Source organism: Thunnus albacares, chromosome 13 (assembly GCF_914725855.1).
Source record: "Thunnus albacares chromosome 13, fThuAlb1.1, whole genome shotgun sequence".
In the NCBI taxonomy this organism is placed as follows: domain Eukaryota; kingdom Metazoa; phylum Chordata; class Actinopteri; order Scombriformes; family Scombridae; genus Thunnus; species Thunnus albacares.
In genome coordinates, this window is record NC_058118.1 from 16,663,415 (window position 1) to 16,686,773 (window position 23,359).

At 39.3% G+C, this 23,359-nt stretch overlaps 5 protein-coding genes across 6 annotated transcripts; 1 reads left to right on the plus strand and 4 right to left on the minus strand.

The window, feature by feature from the left end:
* Positions 1 to 963: 963 nt before the first annotated feature.
* Positions 964 to 4,648, minus strand: LOC122995805 (claudin-4-like). The gene is given in 3 exon segments (XM_044371172.1): positions 964 to 1,473; positions 3,050 to 3,292; positions 4,514 to 4,648. Coding segments are annotated over 3 exon segments (888 nt in total).
* A 582-nt stretch (positions 4,649 to 5,230) lies between these two features.
* On the minus strand, positions 5,231 to 7,912 carry LOC122995576 (claudin-4-like). Of its 2 annotated transcripts, none has more exons than XM_044370884.1 (3): positions 7,589 to 7,912; positions 7,039 to 7,059; positions 5,231 to 6,821 (listed from the first exon to the last, which is right to left on the minus strand). In XM_044370884.1, exon 3 carries the CDS (start codon positions 6,573 to 6,575, stop codon positions 6,018 to 6,020), a length of 558 nt encoding a protein of 185 aa, XP_044226819.1. In that variant the 5' UTR covers positions 6,576 to 6,821; positions 7,039 to 7,059; positions 7,589 to 7,912; the 3' UTR covers positions 5,231 to 6,017. The 2 variants fall into 2 exon arrangements, with proteins under 2 accessions (XP_044226819.1, XP_044226820.1); XM_044370885.1 differs by having other exon boundaries at positions 7,856 to 7,881.
* Positions 7,913 to 8,812: 900 nt separating this feature from the next.
* LOC122995574 (claudin-like protein ZF-A89) lies at positions 8,813 to 9,627 on the minus strand. The gene has a single exon (XM_044370882.1). The coding sequence runs from the start codon at positions 9,567 to 9,569 to the stop codon at positions 8,937 to 8,939; it is 633 nt and encodes a 210-aa protein (XP_044226817.1). The 5' UTR covers positions 9,570 to 9,627; the 3' UTR covers positions 8,813 to 8,936.
* Positions 9,628 to 10,651: 1,024 nt separating this feature from the next.
* cldn29 (claudin 29) lies at positions 10,652 to 11,806 on the plus strand. The gene has a single exon (XM_044370883.1). It carries the CDS (start codon positions 10,800 to 10,802, stop codon positions 11,430 to 11,432), a length of 633 nt encoding a protein of 210 aa, XP_044226818.1. The 5' UTR covers positions 10,652 to 10,799; the 3' UTR covers positions 11,433 to 11,806.
* Positions 11,807 to 12,842: 1,036 nt separating this feature from the next.
* LOC122996112 (claudin-4-like) lies at positions 12,843 to 16,791 on the minus strand. The gene is made up of 2 exons (XM_044371674.1): positions 15,938 to 16,791; positions 12,843 to 14,088 (listed from the first exon to the last, which is right to left on the minus strand). Exons 1-2 carry the CDS (start codon positions 16,411 to 16,413, stop codon positions 13,443 to 13,445), a joined length of 1,122 nt encoding a protein of 373 aa, XP_044227609.1. The 5' UTR covers positions 16,414 to 16,791; the 3' UTR covers positions 12,843 to 13,442.
* Positions 16,792 to 23,359: the final 6,568 nt, after the last annotated feature.

The following is a 23,359-nucleotide window of genomic DNA, read 5'->3' on the forward strand; positions in this document are numbered from 1 at the left end:
GAATTCTGAAATGTTTTCAGTTTTGTCGTTTCTAAAATGTTGTTTTTCTGATTTGTTAATATCTTTTCTGAAATGTTATTGTGTTTATTGAGAAGTTGTTGCCTTGGTCCTGTGGTGTATTGCAGGTCCCGGCTGGGAGGAGCACCTTGCCAGTGGTCCTAGAAGTTACTGCAGCCCGCCTGCCCAGAGCCCAGCATGCTGATCCCCTCACCACTCTTTAATTTTGGTTTTGTTTTAGACTGACATCATGTAAATATTCTAAATGTCTTCATTCATACCCATTTCTCCAAAATTTAGCCTGACATATTTAGTTTTTTTTTGTAAACTTTTGGATCTTGCCTTGTATTAAAGCAATTAAATTATGTTTGACTGCTGCTTGTTACTTTAGATATAAACAATTATATCAAACTTTATTGATTTGTACAAAGAAAACATTGAGATAGTGAACATTAACGGACCAGCGTGTAAGATTTAATGGCATCTAGCAGTGAGGTTGCAGATTGCAACCAATTGAATACCCCCCTTCACCTCCCCTTCCAAGTGTGTAGGAGAACCTACGGTGGCTGCAAAACTCTTTTTGTCCATTCTGGGCTACTGTAGAAATATGGCAGTGCATGGCGGGCTCCATGGAAGAGGACCCACTCCCTATGTAAAATAAAGGGCTCATTCTAAGGTAACGAAAACACAACTATTCTTATTTTCAGGTGACTATACACTAATTAAAACACATTTATGAATATTATATTCCATTTCTGCCAAGTCTTTTCTGCTAGATGCCACTAAATTTCACACACTGCACCTTTAATTAACATGTAAACAGAAACAATCAGTGACCACAGTTAAATCATTCCTGTGTTCAGTTATTCTCAGCACTATGATCTATACAGATTCATCCAGATTAGGTCATACTGTAATAATATTTAATTGGCTCAGTTGTGGCTCTGTCACGCACCAGATATGGCTTCATTCCCATGAATAAGCCCTTCCTGTTGTCTGGTGTCCCTGATCTGTTCGACGCGGTTGATTATACAGCCCGGCCCCACTATGAGCTTTATTCAGGGGGTTGTGCACTTGGGCTACATGCTCTACCATCTTATTTGGTGCATAACGATCAAACATCCTTGAACTGTTTGATCTTATGTCATCAGACCTCAGTGTGGGCATGTGGGATGAATAGTCGCTGAATTCAGTGTTTGAGCTGTAGGGGCGGTAGGAAGGCTGTGAGTTCTCCTTTTCCCCACAGACGAAGCAGATCAGAGCCCCACCGAGCAGGAGCAGCACAGAGGAGGCCCAGCCTATGTAGATGGAGGAGCCCACTTCTCTCTTTAGGGCCGCGACCACCAAGGGGTCATTGTAGAAAGAGATGGTTGTTCCTGCTGACCAGCTGACTGAAACCAGGCACAAGATGCCAGCCAGCACGCACAGAGCTCCACCCAGCAGACATGCCTAGAAAAACAAAATATATCAATGATTCTATTGACATGTTTCTGATGAAGCATCAGAAATCTGTCAGGAGCTTTATTTATGTGTATTAAAGTCCAACTGATTTTTTTTGTCTTGTTTGCTAATACAAACCTGTTCTATAAATCTCTGTGTTCTCCTTTTTCTCACGTTTCCCTACCAGAGCTCATCCTGCCAGCGGCTGTCAATCAAACACCGACACTGACAAGCTCTTCCTACCGCTAAGTAGAAAAGGAGCATTTCTCATAATTCCCCAAAATCCCTTTTTTTTCTTCCTTCTGATATAAAAAATATGACTGACATAATTTCTGACAAAAAGGGATGATTCATTTTAAAACCCCTATGTGTAGGATTTTTTTGTTATTATTTAAAAATGTTTGATGGCCTGAAGTGTTTGTTTTTAGAAAAATGAATCAGACCATCATGGTGAAAGCACTGAAAAATGTTCGCAAAGTTTGAATTTTTCAGGGGCTTTAATGGGACTTTCACATTAATACAGAAAAAAAGGTTTTGTTTTTCAGACATTTTACATCATCAACATACAAAGAGCAGATTGGAAAAAAATCTTTGCATGATGAAATGTCTTGAAACTTATAATGGGGTCTACCAGATTTGTTATACAAACGTTATTTCAGTGTGTAACTCAGCACCATTTAGCGGAGACACTTCAGACAGGACTTCATGTGTCGCCACCCAGTGACTCAGAATGGGCTGCTGCTGTACAAAGCATTGCATGGTGCAAAAGCTTTGACTTTCTGTGGTAATGTGAAGTGATTTCATCTTGTTAGTTTTACTTAGTTTTGTGACACCAATATTTCTATAGTTTTACTGAAACAGGTTATGTTGTCAGAAAATACAACATTCATTGTTGAAAGGATTTTCGAAAGCAGTGAGACAACATTAAAAATGTTTCTCTTTCTGAGTTGGATCTCAATCTGGGATTTCCACCTTCAAAAGACAATTGTTTTTACTCTTAACAGTGAACTAATAGGCCTAATAGAGACTTGGCTTCTGTTTAATGTAATTATGTAGTTGAATTTAACCATTTCAATTGTGTGACTGATTTGAGCCTTGCTCAGCACTGGCACAGGTTTTCTGTGTCTGAGTGCCCTTAACTAAGGTTGGATTTCCAACCGGGTGAGCAGGCAACTACCTTGGGGCCCAAGACCCTCAGGGGCCCCATGTTCATTATGTGGAAAATTAGTTTGTGGCAATTTGATCAATTGCAAATTTGGTAATATGCACCACACTTAAACACAATATAAACTGAAATGGTAAAGGTTCCTGTATTGTAGAAGGGCCATGTCAAAATTTAAATTTAAGACCTTTATAATTGAAGTTTTTAACAATTTTAAATCTGTATGTTTTGGATCATCAAATTAATTCAAATCCAAGTTGATGCCTACATAGTATATATTCCTGAATAAATTTGTGTTTAATCAAATTATTACAATGTAAGTGACATACAGCAAACCAGCATGTACGAGGAACGAGGGGGCCCACAGCTCAATTTCCTTCTCCCGTGGCCCCTTGGAGGTTAATTGCTGCAAAGTACACTTTTACACAGATATGTTCACAACTCCAGCACCTTCTTTCTGGCGGAAGAAGCCGACGGAGGCTCTGGGGAGTCAGGTGGAGCTCCACTACATTTGGCCACACCTCCACCCAGGAGGCTGATAATGAAGCCCAGGAGGCCGGCGAGGATGGAGATCAACGTGAGGGCACGTCCAGCCTGGATGTCAGCAGTCAGAGTGATGGACGTGGTGTGTTTCTTACACTGCATCTGACCTGTGGCCTGGATGATACAGTGCAACCACAGACCATCCCACACCTAACACAGAAACAGAAGGATTTTTCAGTGAGACAAAATGTAAATTAGGTTTTGATAAAAAGTTTTGAAGCAGTTTATGATCAATTATGATCTGTGTTGATACAGAATTCAAGTCTGTTAAATTTAATGTTTTGGTGTTACAAACTCACATTTACATGTGATCAGGCATTATACTGTGACTACCATAAATTCACATTACTGTTACATACTCCTCATGCTTTCACATTGACCCTCCATGCTTTGCTGATTCTTACCCCACATTTTCATGTTATTTCACACAATATATAACATTGTAGGGCTGCTGGCCAAGGTAATGGGAAATTATACAATTTAACATATACAGTTGTATGCAAAACTTTGGCCATCCCTTGACAAATAACAAATTTTGGTATTTTTTTTAATTGAAAAGATGTAAACACAGCCTCTGTAGGATATGGGAAAACACAATATTTTCTGCAAACATTAATGCATAGTTACTTTTTATGACATAAATTGAAAAAAAATTAAAATAAAATAAAAACATAATTGTGGCATGTGCACAAGTTTGGGCACCATAAGAGTCCTGAAGTCTCAGATTCTTTTTATAAGGTCTCAGACCTTAATCAGCTCGTTAAGCCTGAGGCATGTCAACAATTGTCATTAAGAAATATCAGCTAGTGCCATTTTCAAAGCTTTACAAATACTCTGACTCTTCAAACCTTGTGCGAACACTGAGCAACCATGGGTTCCTCTAAGCAGCTGTGTAAGACTCTGAAAATGAAAGTTATTGATACCCAGCTGAAGCTGAAAAGAGGATGGCTTCTACAACAGAATACAGATCCTAAACATACCTCGGTTTTTGAATGACCCTCACAATCTCCTGACTTAAACGTAATTGAAAATCTGTGGGTAGATCTTAGAAGAGCTGTGCATGCAAGACAGCCCAAGGATATTGCAGAACTAGAAGCAAAGAAGAATGGGAGAAACTTTTAGCAAAAAACATTTGCGAGCTGTGATGTCTGCCAGAGGAGGTGTTACTAAGTATTGACTATGTAGGGTGCTCAAATTTTTGCACATGCCACAATGATACCTTTAGTGTTTTTTTTCCATATCCTAAAGAGGCTGTGTTACCATCTTCTCCATTAAAAAATCACCAAAATATGTTATTTGTCAAGGGGTGGCAAAACATTTGCATACAACTGTACTAAGAAAAAAGATTCTCTTCGGAGTATACTGACTTACCGATTGTGCAGTTACAATGTTGGCTCCGACAAAAGATGTCTCACGCCACATCGGCAGTCCACATGTCAAACACACTCCTAAAATGCCCATCACACACAGTGCCAGGCCCCCGATCTGCCTGCCCTGCCCTTCCATTTAAAAAATCTACAGTTACACAGCAGTAAACTAAAGCCAGAGTCCCTTCAGTGGTTTAAGAAAAGAAAAAGCAAGTAAATTCACTAAAACTTTCCCTTGTGACTAAAAAAATGTGATGCTTCTTCAGAGAAAAACAAAAGATTGTATTTCTTGTCTTGTTTCTGTTAAAATGAAGAGTTTCTCTCGGCAGCTGTTATGTTTTGCTGTTATGTGAAGTAGTCAGATGACAAAGATCAACAGAGAGATGCAAACATGTTTAAGAGAGAGTCTGTAAATGTACAGAGAGTATTTAAACACCTCTGAGCTAGATCCAGATCAAGTTTTTCAAGCTCTTATATACATTCAGATGGCTGGCGTAGACCACTGAGCTTCTCAAAGTAATATGTGTTTCTTTTCTCTCTGTTTCCAATTTGTTTCAGTTGTTTTGAGCATCATTATATCTCTGGAGAGAATCTTTTTTTATACAAGCAAGTCTTGAAATTTGCAATATGCTAAAAATGGGCCGTTTTTTTTAAGAAATAATCATGAAAGAGACAAAGACAGAGTTTGCAGAGCTTCTGTGCAAAAAAACTTGTATGCAAGGTGAATTTATTGGTTTGTTAGTATACAAATATACAAGCATTCATAGTTTCCTTCAATTGACGTGGCAAAGCATGCCCAACGACTGAACAGCTCAGCAAACATAGTTCAGTTACTGATGAAAAATAGCAAAGTCTGACAGTGAACAGAGACATTTCAGTTGTTTCCAGATTAATTAAACTTCTTTCACAACTCTTGTTTGATAAAGAGTAATGTCAATTTTTATTTAGCTCATTGATTTTCTTTATTTTGTTTCAATACCCAAAACAATCAAAACTGTCTTGTTCAAGAGAAATTTTCTCACCACACTGGCAGTTATCTTCATTTGTAAAAAAAAGAAAAATACTGTGTAAGAAAATGATTAAATATGACCCCAACAGGCTTTAAAGGTCTTAAAAACTGATTATTCTTGCATCATTCATAATTTGTACTGTACAGTACATGTTGAAACACTTCACATAAACTCAGACCGCTGAATTAAACATCTTTTTTTTATATAAACAATCCCAATGTCACATTATACAACTACTTCATTTTGTCAATCTTCACATTAAAAACAAAAAACATAACTTCTACTTTTTCACATTCTACACTTTTTAATATTTCAAACATGTGATTTATTGTAAAATATCAATATAGTGCAATTAACAAAGGTTGAAAGAAATGTTGAAAAGCCTTAATCAGAAACTGAATCAAATAGTCACAGTAAACACATTTTTGTCCATTTTAAATTACATTATGTATTTGATGGATGGCATGTCCTCCGCTCTTCTTCTCTCCTTTTCTCTCCTCAGCATCTGTATGTGCTACACAAGACCCCTCCACCAATGACAAGCAGAGCTCCAGATGCCCAGCCCACATAGATGGATGCCCCCAGCTCTCCTCTCCTCTCGCTGGTGGCCAAGGGGTTGTAGAAACCTGTGATGATGCTGTGAGCTGACCAGCTGACAGGAATAATACACAGCAGCCCTGCGATTATAAACACCACACCTCCTGACAGGCCAATATTGGATTTGTTCCGCCAGTCGTCACGAAAGAAGTTGGTGCAGCGAGCCCCGACCACAGTGAGCCCGATGGCCACCACACTGACAGCAATGGAGACACAGATCAGAGCCCTGGAAGCCTGCAGTTCTTGTGGTAAGGCCAGAATGGAGTCATAGGCCTTACACTGCGACTGACCCGTGCTCTGGATCACACAGTTCATCCATAAACCTTCCCAGAAGACCTGAGAGGTGATGATGTTTGCCCCGACAAAGGCTGTCACCTTCCACATGGGCAGTCCACAGATAAGAATGGTGCCAAGAAGGCCAATGATTGCCAGACAAATACCAACGAGCTGGGTCCGCATCTTGTCAAAAAACAAATCCGAGGCATGTATTTAGGTTGCAGTCAAAAGCAGAAACAAAATTCGCCTTCTGTTGAGCTGCAGAACATTTTTACTGCAAGCTTCACTCAACTGTAAATACCGCTGGTTGTGTTTTGCTGTGTGTGGTATGAGAAGGAGGAACAACAGGGAGGGGACTCTGCTAGTTTGTGGATCAGGTTTCTTGCTTGTCCTGATTCCTGCTTGGTATGAATGAGTAGGATAAGAAACCTGTTAACAAAAGTGATCGTGTTTGAAAAACTGCTTTGTGACCCAAAACAAACGGCTTTTATCACAAATTTTAAATGGATTGAAACAGAAATTTTAACCATGTCCAGAAATGTAAAGTCAAGCTTGCCCGTATCTTCAGCTCAGACAAGAATCTATTAAAACCTGACACTAAATGAATGCATGAACTTTCTAACAGTTTCTAAAAAAAACATCCTACCTGCATAGAGCCTGGGAACACCTGAGAAGAAACACACGTTGGTATGAGGAAAGAAAGTTCAGTTAATGTTCACCAGTATGATTCAGTTTAAAACGTTGCATTGATTTTAATGCTGAAAAAGAAACTGCAGAAAATATCTCTAGGTTTGAGAAATGCATTACATATAAATCAGATCTACTGCCTGTCCCAAACTTTATGAACACTGAAGTGGAATGTTTAATCTCTAAAACACTTAAAAGTGTAGTTTGACATTTTAGAAAATATGCTTCTTTGCTGTTTTGCTGAGATTTAGATGAGAAGATTGATTCATGTGTGTACAGTAAATAAGAAGCTGGAGCAGGTAGCCAGTTAGCTTAGATTAGCATAAAGACTGGAAACAAGGGGAAAAAGCTAGTCTGGCTCTGTCCAACAGTAAACTGAGTCTTTAGTTGCAGGGAAAAAACAAAAATATAATTGACATGATCGGAGCACTACAGCTACTGATGTGAAAGACATTATCTCCAAATGGGATTCTCCAGTACACAGCTGTTGTTGAGAGTGAAATTCTTACACTTCAGAGTGATGTTCAGATGAAATCCAAGGCATCCGCTGACATGAAGGGTGAATTCTGAGGCCTACTCAGAGGAGAAGAGTCCCAACATAAGGAGATGTGAATTGAAACATTGGGCACCTGTGATTTAAACACTCAAATGTATTAAATGTTGCATAATGAGTATAAATTGTATACCAGTGGCCAGATTAATATTTAAATTATTTAACTAAGATTTATTACTAAACTCAAGTTTGCTGTAAATTACTTTTGTTTCAAGTGTTTAACCTGCTTTAGATGAACTTCAGTGCAGCTGTAGTGTATGTGATGTCATAGTGCCGTCATGAGAACAATTAGTAACACCTGTGATTTTTCTGCTACTGTGAGTCAAAATGTCAGGCCTCAACCATGAGTGTGGATCAAAGTACCAAACCTTTACTCATTTTGCCTTGATTTCAGAATAAGGAGGATGCTATTAAACATGTTCAGGATTAACAAGCCAAATCTGTGCCTTTAGGAAAAGGAAGGTAGTTTTAGTTAGCTAATACTCTTTTAGCCTGGATCAGTCCCACTGTGATAAGAACAGTGGTAAAAAAAAAAAAACGATTTTGGTAAAGCTTGATATGTTTGATTTTGTTGAAGCTGTCAAAGTGTTGAGCAAGCATCTGAGAATTTTAGCAAATGTGTGTTTTCAGTGTTGGTCAAGTTGTTTTGCCTTGTCAAAAACACCTGCCAGTCAGTCAACTTGACATGGTGTTGCTTTTTGTAATTTTAACATTAGCTGTGAAGAAGCTAAGCTTTCCCCACATAAAAGCATAGGTGCTTAAAAAAAAAAAAAAAAAAATCCCAGTTAGCTGCTTCAGTTGTAGGGCCATGTCTGAAATCAGTTTCCTTTTACCATGAAGTGCATGCTGCCATTTTGAGTGTGAAATGAAAAAAAAATCATTTTAGGCAAAAAAAAAAAAAAAAAGATTCTGTACTTTGTGTTGCACATGATGCCTCACAGGACACTTAATGTAGCTATTGTTTATTTCTAAACACCTGTGCTGTCCCTACTATGACAAGTCAAAATGTGCCATGAAAAGGCTCTTGCATCAGTTGCAGATAAACTTTACATGTTTGACACTTAATTAGGTTGAGCTCAGCTGACCAGAAAATAGTACAACCAAAACCACCTTAGACTTGAAGACTTTGTCCTCACTTAACAAGACAAATGATGCAGCCCCAAAAACAAGGAAACAGTCATCATGAAAGCTTAATTTATTAAAATTAAATCAGTAAAACACCCATCATGAAAGTTAAGACAATAAAAACATGACTCTGGAGTTTAACAGTCCAGTTCCTGTGATAAGGCAAGAATGCAGACAGTTCAGACGTAGGCTCCTCCACTGGCTGCTGAGCGGGGGGCAGAATATTTGACGGAGTATCTGCTATCCTTCTGCTGCTGACACTGACAGCAGAGAAGTGAGCCTCCAATGAGCAGGAGTCCTGCTGAGCCCCAGCCGATGAACAGTGACGCACCGAGTTCCCTCCTCTGCGCGTCACTCATAATGGGGTTGTAGAAGTTCCTGATGACCTCGTGAGCAGACCAGGACACAGGGATCAGGCACAGGATACCACCGATGATGAAGAACACCCCAGCAGCAATGGCTACCTTGCTCTTGGCCACCTCATCCTCAAGGCAGTTGGTGCATTTTCCCCCTGCAACGGCGAGCAGGATTCCCATGAAGACAACCAGGATGGAGATCACAACCAGGGCCCGGGCGGCCTGCAGGTCACGTGGCAGAGCCAGCATGGAGTCATAGACCTTGCACTGCATCTGGCCAGTGCTCTGCTTCACGCAGTTCATCCACAGGCCCTCCCAGAAGATCTGCGCTGTCACAATGTTGTTCCCAATGAAAGCAGACACCTTCCACATGGGCAGGGCACAGATGATGATGTCTCCCAGAAAGCCAATGGTTGCCAGGAAGATGCCAAAGATCTGGAGACCTGCAGACGCCATGGTTGTCTCAGGATAAAGAGATGAGTGCACCAGTAATAAAAATACAGAGATTTGTTGCTCACCTGCAGCTTTTATACCTACGTGGTAGGTTGTGGTTTCGCCTGATTGGTCGTTCTAAAATTGGTTGAACTGAAAACACCTGTGGTCGTTAAGAAAGTCAGCAACCAATACCAGTAACCAGTGAAGTCTTTCTTCTCTCTTATTTGTCATCCACTTGCTGATCACCTTCTTAAAAATGGCAAAGGTCACGTGATGTGATCTTTGTTTAACAGTTTTGAGGTGATGCTGCTTGGTTTGAATAAACTGACTCACTTGCAAATGTGATCTTTTTCTTGAACTGTGGGAAGAAAAATAATGTGTAATTCGTGCAACATTTTCTCTTATTACATTTTGAAAGACCATGAGATTTGAATTCTTTGACATCTTATCCCATGTTGTTTTACCAGTGCAGTAATCAAGCTGAATGATTCCACCTGTGCTCATTAGCCAGTGAGCTCATGTAACCTGTTTGGTTGGTTTTGCTTGGTTTTCAGATGGCTCTGACTTGTTCTGCCAAACATCCACATTAAAATGAACAAAAAAGACGTATAAAATCAGACATAGAAGTTAAGATGAGAAGTACATTCCTTGAGACTCTCCATGAAAAGTAAATATTATCAGAACTTACAAGGATAGATTGTGTAGATGCCAATACTTATACAATATATAAGTTTAGTATTTGTATACTTATATACAAATAGCACTTTAAGTTTTAAATCACTTTTAGCACATATGATTAATTGGATTCAACAAGATAAATAAATTGTAAAACAAATGAATTAGTTCGTCTACTATCTCAAAAGGCTTATTAACCAATTGTTGTGTTTGCATGATGTAGCAATCTTTCATATTTAAACAAAATTATAGTTTTACAGTATATTTTTCATTCCATAAAGCTGGACTTTCATGTTCAACTTTTAACTGAGCCACACTGTTTTTTTTTTTTTTCTGAGAGCTCTGCTGAGGCACCATGGAGCCTCTCTGTAGGAGAGAGACACCTCTGAACTCAAAGGCAGCATGATGGATGTTTATATCTGAGCAATGAAGTCAAAGCCCACCCACAGGAGGAGGCTGCTCAGGGGCATCTGAGGGTCATATAAAACTTTCCCACAGTTGGAAAGCTTTTAGTTGGCAGCCCAGTGTCGAACTGAGACGGAGAAAGAGGAAGAGAAGGAACCCCAGCAAACCACGATGGCATCTTTGGGGCTGCAGATTCTAGGCGTCGGGTTGGCGGTGCTCGGATGGATTGGAAACATACTGATCTGTATGCTGCCCATGTGGAAGGTGTCTGCTTTCATCGGGAACAACATCGTGGTGGCTCAGACCATCTGGGAAGGACTGTGGATGACCTGCGTGGTGCAGAGTACGGGCCAGATGCAGTGTAAGGTCTACGACTCCCTGCTGGCCCTGCCTCCGGACCTCCAGGCGGCCCGGGCCATGGTCGTCATCGCCATTTTGTTCTCTCTGTTCGGCCTGCTGCTCTCTGTGGTGGGAGGGAAATGCACCACCTGCGTTGGGGACAAAGCAGCAAAAGCCAGAGTGGCCATCTCTGCAGGTGTTTTCTTCATCCTGAGTGGGGCTCTGTGTCTGGTGACTGTGTCCCTGCCTGCCAATACTATCATAAAGGACTTCTACAACCCCATGGTTCCTGATGCTCAGAGGAGGGAGCTGGGCGCGTGTTTGTACGTGGGCTGGGGAGCATCAGGGCTTCTGCTGATTGGTGGGGCTCTCCTATGCTGCCAGTGTCCATCAGGAGGAAACCGCTACAGCGGAGCAAAATATTCCCCACCGAAATCCACAACACCCGGGAAGGAATTTGTCTAACATGAGAGGCAGCACTTTACATACAGTACAAACCTGTTTCTTATCAAGTTGTGATTTGCATTGTGACTAACTTCCTTTGACTAACACTCTGTGGCCATTTGTTTCTGAAAAATACAAAAGACTCTATAAGGTATGTGCCATGTTAGAAAAATGCAACATGGAGTAAAGATTTGCTGTTTAATTCATTTCTTTTTACTCAGTTTATGTTTTGTGTTATAATTTCAGTATTAATTCAGTCTGACTCAGACTTCTCCTGATGTTTCCATTATTGTGTTTGTAAGCACTTCAGAAAAGAGACATGTATTTGTCATGTGAGATTTATTTTTCAGTTTCATTTTGTTTTTCGTTCGGACAATAAACAGTATTTTTGTCAACATTGTTTCTTTTAATGTTGTTCTTTTAATGTGAGCTCACATTCACTAAAGTACTATAAGTAAAACTGAAGAGTGCTATCATTTTATGGTATTTCTACTTCTGCTTCACTACATTTTGAAAGAAAATTGTACTTTTTACTCCATTATATTTATCTAACAGTTATAGTTGCTACTTTAAATGATGATATTTTATATGATCTGCTTTTAAAAAGTGATGCATTGTCATAGGTTAAAATACCCGAAAGTATGTAGCATATTTGCAGCTACTACATTTGAATGCTGCTTACATGTTGATGCATCAGTATTGGTAACCTAATATTAGTATATATAAAAACATGAAACTTTTTTTTACTTTTGATACTTAAATGTAAAATTTTACAACATTTGTTCTTTTAATTATGTAAAAGTTTGAAGACATGAGCTTTTACATGTACAGGATTGTTGTATTTCTACTTTTGCTGAGGTAAAATCTGAATGTTTCTTCCACCACTGATTACAGAAGCTGAGTAGCCAAAACAGAAACAGACACAATAGTGAAAAATTACAGGGACCTATTATTTTTCTTGTCAGTGTGGTTTCAATTGAAAGTGTCTGTAAATAAAAAGAAAACCGTTAAAGAGGTTTAGGATATATCAACTTGACAAGACTTGGCAGATGTGCCCCTGCTGGGCAAAGTGTAAATATCCATTCTTTGGAGATATAAAACAGTTCCTTAGCAACATGAATCCGAGCATACACAGCACACCGTTGTCTCCGGCGGTGACATCCATTTTACTCAAGACAGAAACTGTAAATTACTGTCTGAATACAAGGGCAGTCGATTACAGCGTGGCAAACATCTCAACCAGATACAGTAAATTCCCTGGAGTCTACTCCCCTGAATTCCTGAATACCTTATCATGAGTGGTTAGTGAGATGTACAGTTTCAGGTTTTATTACCGCATGTCAGCAGGTGCAGAGTGAAACCCAGAAATGAAGACGTCATGAACAGTATGAATAAAGAGACTTTATTTGAAAGACAATAGGAAGTCCAGCAGTGATCATATATCATTATACAAGTAAAAGAAAAAAGCTTCACATATTATATTATAATGAGCTTTAGAAAATTCTGCATTCATTCAATTTGTGGCAACTTACAAATTTGAATATGTGAGTGATTAAATAGGCACTGCATCACTCCATTCAGTCTACATGAGAAAAACTACTCTTTTTAGTTGGTATTTTACTCATAATGAATATATTGTTTCAGAGAAATATTACAGGTTTTAAATTCACAGTTGAGGAATTGTTTATAAGTGGAAAAGAATATTTGAGAAACATGAATATGAATGTGTCATGTGAAAACAGTCGACAGTGTAAATCAACCTTCGACAGGAAGTCACTACATCTGAAAAGTTCCAACACAAGAAAACAAACCACAAAACAATATATTTTGCTGTTTTAGTTACTATACTGCTCCAATATGAAAAAAAAAACAACAACTACACAGTGAAATGTAATCAAAACTTCATTGTTCTTGTTTTTGTCAGCCTCAGCAACAACTTTAAACACCTTAAGAAACAAATCCTTTTGTTTATTTTTCGGTAACAGAATTAAAAAAAAACAATCTTGAGACGTCTTATGCTACATCTTACACTCACACATAGTCCACATTTGAGGATACGGTCCTGGCAGGGGCAAACTTGGCAGGTATGTAGGGCCTGTTGTCTTTTGGGGGGCAGTTGTTGCAGAGCAGGCCTCCTCCCAGCAGCAGCATCCCAGAGGAACCCCAACCGATATAAAGTGCAGCCCCGAGCTCCCTCCTCTGAGCTGCGATCACCATTGGGTTATAAAAGTCCCTGATCACCGCATGAGCCGACCACGACACTGGAATCATGATCAGCAAGGCGGCTATTATGAAGATCACCCCGGACACGATGCAGGCTTTGGCTTTGGACACCTCATCCTCCATGCAGTTAGTGCACTTTCCTCCGACTATGGCCATGAGGACGCCGAACACGCCGACGATCACCGAGATGATCACCATGGCCCTGGCAGCCTGCAAGTCTTGAGGCAGGGCTAGCATGGAGTCGTAGACCTTACACTGCATCTGGCCCGTGCTCTGAACCACACAGTTCATCCACAAGCCTTCCCAGATCACCTGGGCGGTGACGATGTTCGCCCCAACGAAAGCGGTGACTCTCCACATAGGCAGAGCGCAAGTGATGATGGTGCCCAGCCAGCCGATGAAGGCCAACAGCACACCCATGATTTGGAGGCCCTGAGACGCCATGGTTACGCCACTGCGGCCACGACTCAACTTCTACACAGGAAACTAGAGGAAAGGAACAGTCACTCTTGCTAAAATGTTCACGTCTTGAAGATTGTTGGCTTCTGAATGCATAAAAACACCGCAGAGAGTTTAGAGTTAGCCTTACTGGTTTTGAGGTCTCATACAGTCCACTCTCACACCTGCTTGAGGAAGCGTTTGCTGTGCTCTGATGCACTGACGTCTCACTGTGAGAAGATAACTGCCCCCTGTTGTGGTTCAAACTTTCAGGGTGGAGTTTCTGTGCTCCCAGACAAAAGGGGAAAACTGAGACCTGATATCCACAACCCTTGTTTTCTCTCTTTTCATTGTTCCCACACATACATGCTTTGTTACCTCAAGCAAAGATTTGGGACTGGGAACAATGGCTCCAGATTCCACCTGTGCTCACACACACACACACACACACACACACAAACACACACAAATACGCACAGACCCACTCACATAGATAAAGCCTTGAGCAAACACTCAACTTCAGAGTTTAAGTCAGAGCATTCAGTTCAAACAGTCCAGGAAGTTGATTTTTCTGAAAGAAATACTCTAACATGGAAGGTAAACAAATGTTCCTCAATCCAATAGTCTTTAAAACTACAGAGAATTAAACCTTGAATTCATTTACATGACATTTAAACTGATCACCCTGATTATCTCAGACAGTATTATATTAGGTTTGTATGTTGAACTGAAGGACTTAATCCTACAGAAATGGAGTCAGAATAGAGTCTTGGTGGTAGGAAATCATTTACTTTCAAAGAATGAATCAAGAACAAACTGCCAACCCCTGCATAATATCTTTTGCAGGGTAAAAAACCTCAAGATAAAAGCAAAGTGATGTAAATATTTCCTAGAATTTCAATATTTGCTCCCTTAACAACTGAAAACATGTTCCTGTGAGTCGAAATAAAGTACAAATACCTTTGCCTGTAGGCTCACAGTTTGAACAAAGACAAGTTTCCAACCATCATGACTTTTTTTTCTGCCACACCTAAACCTGATCTACAAGAAAGTCAGACAATAAATGCTTCTCACATGCGTTGAGGGATTTTTTTCTTTCTCAAAAAGGATAATTGTTTCAATTGTATTAATGTTATGTTATGATTGTAGTAAATGAGCATGTATACATGATAAAATGTAAAACTGCCATCATAAACAATAAATACAGTGAAGTTTGATGTAATAATGTATTGATTAGCTCCATTTTAAGACCATTGAATGAATCCAGTTGAATGCAGCTGCTGTGTGAACATATATGAGAATAAAAAGCAAAGACAGGTGATCTAGGATTTGTAAACAAAATATTTATTTACAGTATGAACTGGCACATCATGAAACTCATATACATGGTTCATAAAAACATCCCACAAAAACATGACAAAACATTTTCAAAATATGACCAAGGTTATAGAATATTTATACTGATAAGAAAAGACTAAGAAATTACTAATATTCATATTAACAACCATACACATACAAGTAACTGTGTTAACATAAAAACATGAATTTCCTCTTTGGGTGTGGTTCGTCTTCAAAAGCTCTCATCAGGAATATTTTTTCTCGAGTAAAGTCCTGAAACATGAACACAACAATGAACAACAACCCAGTAGCACCAGTGCATCTGTCCCAGTAAATGGTGCTTTTTCACAGATCTTTTTTAGACATAGTCTTTGCCGGATGCTGGAGCTGAGGCGTCAGATCGAGCAGCTTTGTACCTGGCTGTGTAGGAGCCTTCATCCTTAGGGGGGCAGTTGCAGCAGAGCATCCCCCCTCCGATCAGCATCAAAGCGGATGCCCCCCACCCAATGTAGAGCGCGGCGCCAAGCTCTCTCTTCTGGGCATTGACCAATAGCGGGTTGTAGAAGTCACGGATGACGGTATGGGCTGTCCAGCACACAGGGATTAGGCAGAGGATCCCAGCCACAATGAAGACAACACCAGATGCGATGCCCACCTTGGTCTTGGATACTTCATCCTCCACACAGTTGGTGCATTTCCCGCCCGCCACAGAGAGAAGGATAGCCATGATGCCCACGACGATGGCGATGACGGTTAAGGCCCGGGCAGCCTGGAGGTCAGAGCTGAGGGCAAGCATGGAGTCGTAGACCTTACACTGCATCTGGCCTGTGCTCTGGACCACACAGCTCATCCAGATACCTTCCCAGGATGTCTGCGATGTGACGATGTTGCTGCCGATGAAGGCCGTGACCCTCCACATGGGAAGGGCACAAACAACGATGGCACCAATCCAGCCCAGGATCCCCAGGGCCGAGCCCAGCATTTGAAACCCAGCAGACACCATTGTGGTCAACTGATTTGCCTTTGAGTTGTTTCAAATGAAACGTCTTCCTCTTTTGAATCGTCACTTGAAAGAGCTTCTGTAATTCCTCTCGTGCAGTGACGTAAGACTGTGGGTCGTTTGTCTCTTTCTCTGACGGAGGCAAGTCTTCTGTTGCTCAGGTGTGTTTGCTAAATGGGAGAGATTTTGGAGGAGAGCAGGTACATATGATCTCCTCTCTGAGAGAGGAGGGGCCATGAAGGAAAACAGCTCACCGTCACCAGTCCGTGCTCATCAGGTCCACCCACACGTCGACTTACCCATAACCTGTTTACCCTCCCCAACCCATGCTGTTTTAGTTTAACAAAAGAAAACAGGTGAAACTGATGTGCATGTAGTGCTACAAGCTGAATTAAACACACAATTTGAATACAGTAGAAGCATCCTATTAAAGTAAAGTTGCTAGTAGTTGCTTCTGTGGTCCTTTCCCCTCCCCCACCTCCAGTTTCACCCTCACCAGCAGCAGGAGGGTGGAGCAATGTCATGAGTGAGAGAGTGACTCAGACTGTTTTAAATGGCAATACTTGTGACAAAAATTTGAGGATGTGACAAGTCTAACCTAATATGGTCTTATGTCTTTTACTGTATCACACTTTCACAAACTATTGATGACATGCTGTTAGAGTCAACATAGATACTTTCTCAACATTGTCTCTTAAAAAATTACACTTGTTTACTACTAATTAGTTTTGTCAAATATGTTTTGAGATAAACGTGAGTGGATCCTGTTCAGTGACATCATTTTTTCCAGTGAAGATAAATTATTTCTGTTTGAATATTTCACAGATTTCATTAAAAAGGCTTCCTCATTATGTTTGTAAAAAATGTAATGTGGGTGGAATTATTTTCTCTCAAAGGTATTTCCTTTTGTAAATTAGTATATGAACATAATTTCTAGGGGACAGGGTTGCTTTATTTAACTCTATATTACAGCTGCATCTCTTAATATGTCAGTAATTTGTTTCCCAGCGCTCCAGCTTTTAAATGAACATATAAATAATTGTGATGTCTTTGAAATATTAAGTATATCATGAAGTCTGAAAATCTTATTTATTTTACAGTTAAAAAGCAATCTGTAACAGGGGTCTCAATCTGAAGTTAAATAGGGGCCACTGGTCAGGTAGTTCTTGAACACTTTACTGAAAACTAAACCATCTTAACTATATACACAGCGACTGGTCTTTTCCTCTCCTTTAACTAAAACCTATCATACTGCTCTGTATGTGCAGAAGAGTAATGCCACTTGGGATTTTATTCCTGAAAAACAATAGCTTTCTCCTCGCAGATGAGACAGGAAGCAGACACTTTAAACTCTAAAATAAACAATAGTTTTGTCCTCCTTTTTTTGAAACTTTCTGTCGTTCAGGTCAACCTCTCTTTTAGGTTTAGATGGAGACATTTTGGTGTCAGTGTTTATGTTAACAGGTTGAACAGTTAGACGCGGCTTCAAAAATGCTTCTAATTTTGCAGACTTGCTACTGTAGAATATTAAATGATTATTCTAAAAGAGTGGAGGGGAGAAATCAAACTGGGGGTAAAAAAAATTACAGAATACAGTAAACAACAAATTCTAGAAATGTGGGGACTTTATGAAGTTGAATCTGGCCCCTGGGCTCGTAGTTTTAAACCCCTGATATATTATCACATTTCACATTGGGTAAACTGCCTTTAATTAGTTTGATCAACACATACACACCTAAAATCCAGTCTTTAGATTAACCGCTAAACCAACGAAGAAGTGAATTCCAGTTAAAAGACAAATCAGCTACAGTTTGTGTGGGAAACAAGCAGTGTCCTGCACAATGTTGCTGTTAAAGCATTTTTCACTGAGGTTTTGTAATGTGCTGAACTCACAGCCTTGAGGCCAGTGACTGAGCTGTGAAAAACTCAAGATCAACATGTTGCTTCCAGTAACTGTACGAATGTAACTTCTTGAACACATAGTGATTTATCAATTCTTGGTGACCCTCTTTGTGTGTAACACCCCTCCAGTTACTTATAGATTATAAAGCGTTGCTGCTAGTTTATAAATCATTAAAGAATCTTGCACCAATATACATTTCTGACCGGTGAGTACACACAGGGCAAAAAAAAAACCCCTCACACTTTGTCACGCTGTTGCAATTAAAACATTTTAATGAGGAGATACATAACTTGTGAGTCTTGTGATCTCGTTTTAAAATAATGTAGGTCGATTCTCACTCATGAAATCAGACAGAAGTTACAAAGAGTCCATGAAATTGTGCACATGCGGCCCTGAAATGTACTGTTAGTTATTTATTTCTTTGAGAAATAGAGTCAAATTTCTCCAAGGAACATGTCAGATTTACTGAGAGTGAAATATCTAATTGAAAAATGAAGAAACTGTGTGAAATAAAGGCTGAGAAAAGCTTTGAGAAAAGCTCCTTCATGTTCAGCCTGTGTGTGTTCTGTGAACCAGACTGAGGGCTGATTGTAAGTGTGAACATGTAAGGTTTTTTGTTCACAAAAGTTTACAGGGAAAGAGCTTATGCTTGATATTTATGGGAAACTGGTGTGGGCAGAGGGGTGAAGGGCAACAAAGAAGCGTCAGTGTAAGTGATATGATGTACGGCGTATTTGGCAGGTCTGGATTTTGTAACTTCTAAATGGTGTAACCTTGACACAAAAGAAAAAATGTTCAACTGTCTGATGTTGGGCTGTTCTGTCTGCCATTCTCCGCTCTGCCCGAAGGGGGTAGCAGTGTGTGCATATATGTGTGTACGTGTGTGTGCGTTTGTGTGCGTGTGTCTACCCAGAAGAGTCACTTGGAGGTTAATATGTGACTCAAGGGAAACAACGACAACCAAAATGGCATCTTAAATCTTATCTTACGTTTTAAGTCTTTTTTAGTTTAATGCAGTTTAATATTAATTTGTAGATTTCATTTAAATGCACATGATGCAACAATACAACACGCAACTTGGGTTTTGTTTGGTCTGGAGTTTTTCTCTACACAAAGAGGGAGAAAGATATCAGGATGGTTGTGAAAATGTGGCATTACCCAGTGTTCAAAGAGCTTTTAACTGCAGCTTTGAATGTGTCCATAAATCTCTACACGGCCATTAAATCCAAGGCCCCCCACTCATTCAAAGAACTCATCACTTAGTAACTGAAAGTCCGCTTACGAAGCAGTGTTGCCTCTGACCAGTGAGCTCTTAAAAAAGACTGCCAGGAAATCCCCCATCTTTATTTGAAATGGGCAGTTTGGGCTGATTCACGTGGCACATGATTCATTAACAGATAATAAAATCTGACAAGAGTTCGATGGTGACAAATAGATATTAATGTGGTGCTGTAAATATATATTACATTGTTTTTCGCCAGCAGTTTTTATTACATTATAGTACCACTAGTGATAGACTGACAGTTTAAGAGCTTGCTATCTTTGATATGATCATTTCTATGGTAGTTTGTTTTATGTCAGTGGGACCACTGCATAATCTTGCCTCTCCAGCTCCAGCAAATATAAATATTTTTCAACAGCATTCACACTTTTACAGACATCTGAAATGTATGTAGTTGTTTTTTTAAATTATGGAGTCAAGTGTCAAAGTAATGAATTACATAGAATATTATGAGTGAGTAAAAGTGTACATCACAGTTTTCTCAAATCAGAGATTTCACTATTATTTAAGTGTGTTTTGACTCAAGTTTTGTGTTGAATGACTCCATTACAGAGTACAAAATTTTGTAGTTTATGTCTCTATGCGGGAGGACTATATTAATCAAATCTAAAACTATAAAAATCCCCAATTTCTCCCTTTAGCGGCAATGTTCAGTTAATCAAAATACATTAATTAATAATGCTGTAGCTTTAACTTTTTACATTTGCAACATTGAAATCCCTGTTAACATCAAGAAAAGACATATGGTTATGAACAGAAACCACAAATAACACATCCTTAAATGTATCATATTAGTACTCAGGGTTTCTATGGCTCCTTCATGGAACAGTATCAGGAAAGCAATTTTATAACAGTTTCCCTCCCTGTATTTAGGTCACTATGAGCAATGTGTTGGCAATAGTTGCAAAGCCATGCATGCTATCTGAATTTCCCTTGGCACATAACCAGATAGATAACCTGTTATCTGTACAGTATGCCCTCTGAAATACCGTCTCCACACACCCAGCTAGATTTCCTGATAGATCGTTTGTGTGTTTTATCCACGACTGAATAGGAGGAAGAGCTCACACACTCACAAATCCACATACACACATGAGAGTAAACAACAGGGAAATGAATAATCCTTCTGCTAACTGAAACTCATTTATCAACTCTCGTAAGAGATAAAGCCATAGTCTGCTGAGTGAAACTCCCCTAACTACACAAATAAAGTTGTGGTTGTTTTTTCAATAACATGGAAATGAACTTAAACTTGCATTTTTTTTTCTTTTTTTGACCACTTTGGGGGAACGGAAAGAAGTTGTGAACACGACATTGACATATCATCACCTTTTAAGTTGATATTAGCAAAGTCATGTTTCTGCCCACTTGATAAATGTGAGTCCAAATATTCACTTTTTGTAGGCAGGTTTATAAATGGAGACGACACCTTCCTGTGCCAGAGGCAGAAAATGGTGACAGATTTTATTCTACATTGAGAAAAACTCGTCAATCCAAATATTTCTTCAACAGACATCACAAATGTTGGGTCACTGAAACTGTTACCAACCAATACTGCAGCTTCTGTTTTGACTGACATCAGCAGGTAAGATACACCACTACTAACTGGTCAGGGAAAAATAACTGTTCAAAAATTATAAACAGCCTACATGAACACAATGTCAGATTGAATAATACAGTGACATGAAATGGCAGCTTAGTGTGATTATGAGGCTAGTTAATGTCACAGCTGCTCAGATATCCGGTCTAACACAGTGTGATACCATTTTTAGCTTCTTAGCAAACAGCCAGAGTGCAATTATGAAGCAGGTTTCACAGTAATGAAGTAGTACCAAGTGTACAAGCATGGCTAAAGCTATAATCAATATGTTAATGGAGTAATTTTGGTTTTCATTTTGTAAACTTGCACAAACTGTATTGAGATTATTTTGTTTATCTGCATTTAAATCTAATTGTTTGTACCTTTAACTGCTGTACACAAAGACTAAGACAAAGTCTAGCTTTTTATTTTTAATTCATCCACCACAATAATAGTTGTTGTGATATTGTTCCTGCTTTTCTTTGCTTTCAATCTTTCTGTACTATTCTTTTTATTCATTCCTTTAGTGTTCTTACTGCTGCTGTTTTCTGAGGTTTGCCACACAAAATTTCGTTGTATTGTATACAATGACATTAAAGTCTCTTACGTCTTATTATGTCTTGTAATTTGTTGATTGCTGTTGCTGTTATGCGTAATTTTTAAAACCCTGCAGCTCCACTAATCACTTTTTTTATCTGGTTAGCTAGCGGCAGCAGGCGGCTGTTTACAGTTAACAATAAGTTCTGATAAACGGAGTTAGTTGAGATAAAAACACAGCTAAAACAACAATATCGGATTTTAATTTGTCAGGTGGCAAGGAAAATGACTCTTAATGAATGCCACTCACGCTGTGTGCAAATAAAGAACCGTTTACTTTCATAAGACATTAATATGTCAGCGTTGTGTCTTAGCTAGCTAGACTACGCGCTGTAACTATCAAGTAGGGTCTCCACCATCAAATATTTCCTCTTTAAATATGCAAATAAGAACTTTGGAAGTATTGATATGATTTGAATTGCTGGACAATTATTTGTCTCCTTCCCAAACACAAAGACAATCTCGACAAATTGCCTTTTATCAGCTGTTATCTTATCGCGGTTGCTTGGTTAGCCATTCTATAGCAGACGTGTTAGACTAATATTGAAGTGTGATAAAAAGTACACGTATACAAGATAAATGTGTGTAAGACTATGATAGTGCAAGCAGTCACTATAGCTATTGCTTGGACAAAATTGTCAGAAATGTAAATGTACATGTACATGGACAGACATTAAGACCTGCACCAGCGATTTGAGAGGAGTTTATGTGAGGCAGGATTGAACAGTATTGTACGTCGCTGAGTCTGCCTCATGGTAAAATATTATGTTCACTCTGCTCTGCCAGATATTAGTTGCCAACATGCCAACCGTGAAAACACATTTCTATTTCTGCCTTTGCATTTGTCTGACTCAGGTAAGACATGAGCTTTGGTGTGGCAATGTGAGACTAAAGGAATCATTCCTAAATCTTTTTAACACTTTAAAACACTTGTTGGTGCCAGTTTTATGTTTAATATTCCTGTGGAGACTGACTTATTGAAGTGTGGTTAAAGCCTGATATAACTTATGTGCTATACTATACACTACCATGGCTGTCAAAAGTGTTAAAAACAAATCTGTGAGCCACACCGTTGTGCTAGTTGTTCTTTCATTATGATGAACATGGGCGCTGGAGTTGACTATGAGTCAATCCCACAGACTCTGTCGTGCTGCTCTAAATAACAAATGTGTATTAATCCGCATCAGAAAATAGTCCCCAACAAATGCACTATTTACTGCAGTTTGACTAACATTTGCTAAACATTACAGTGCCCAGCTGTTTAAGGAAATTACTGAAAATATATATTTGTGACCATTTAAAGATTTAAGTCTTCAGTATGAACAAATGGACTAGGGGCCAATTGCGACAGGCAGCGAAGGGAGGTCAGAGGGTATTGTGAGACAAACTAACGCATTGTTGGTTTTGGTCTTTTTATGGGACTCGTGTTTCAGTTTAGCTTTTATGTATCTGTCAAACTGTAAAGTTTACTGAAAAGTTCATGTATAATGTAGATTGTGTCCTAAATGCTCCCTAACATGAAAACAAAGACACTGCTTGATCCATTTTTCGAAGCTAAAAAGAGCACAGTTGGTTCACTGAAGCTGTA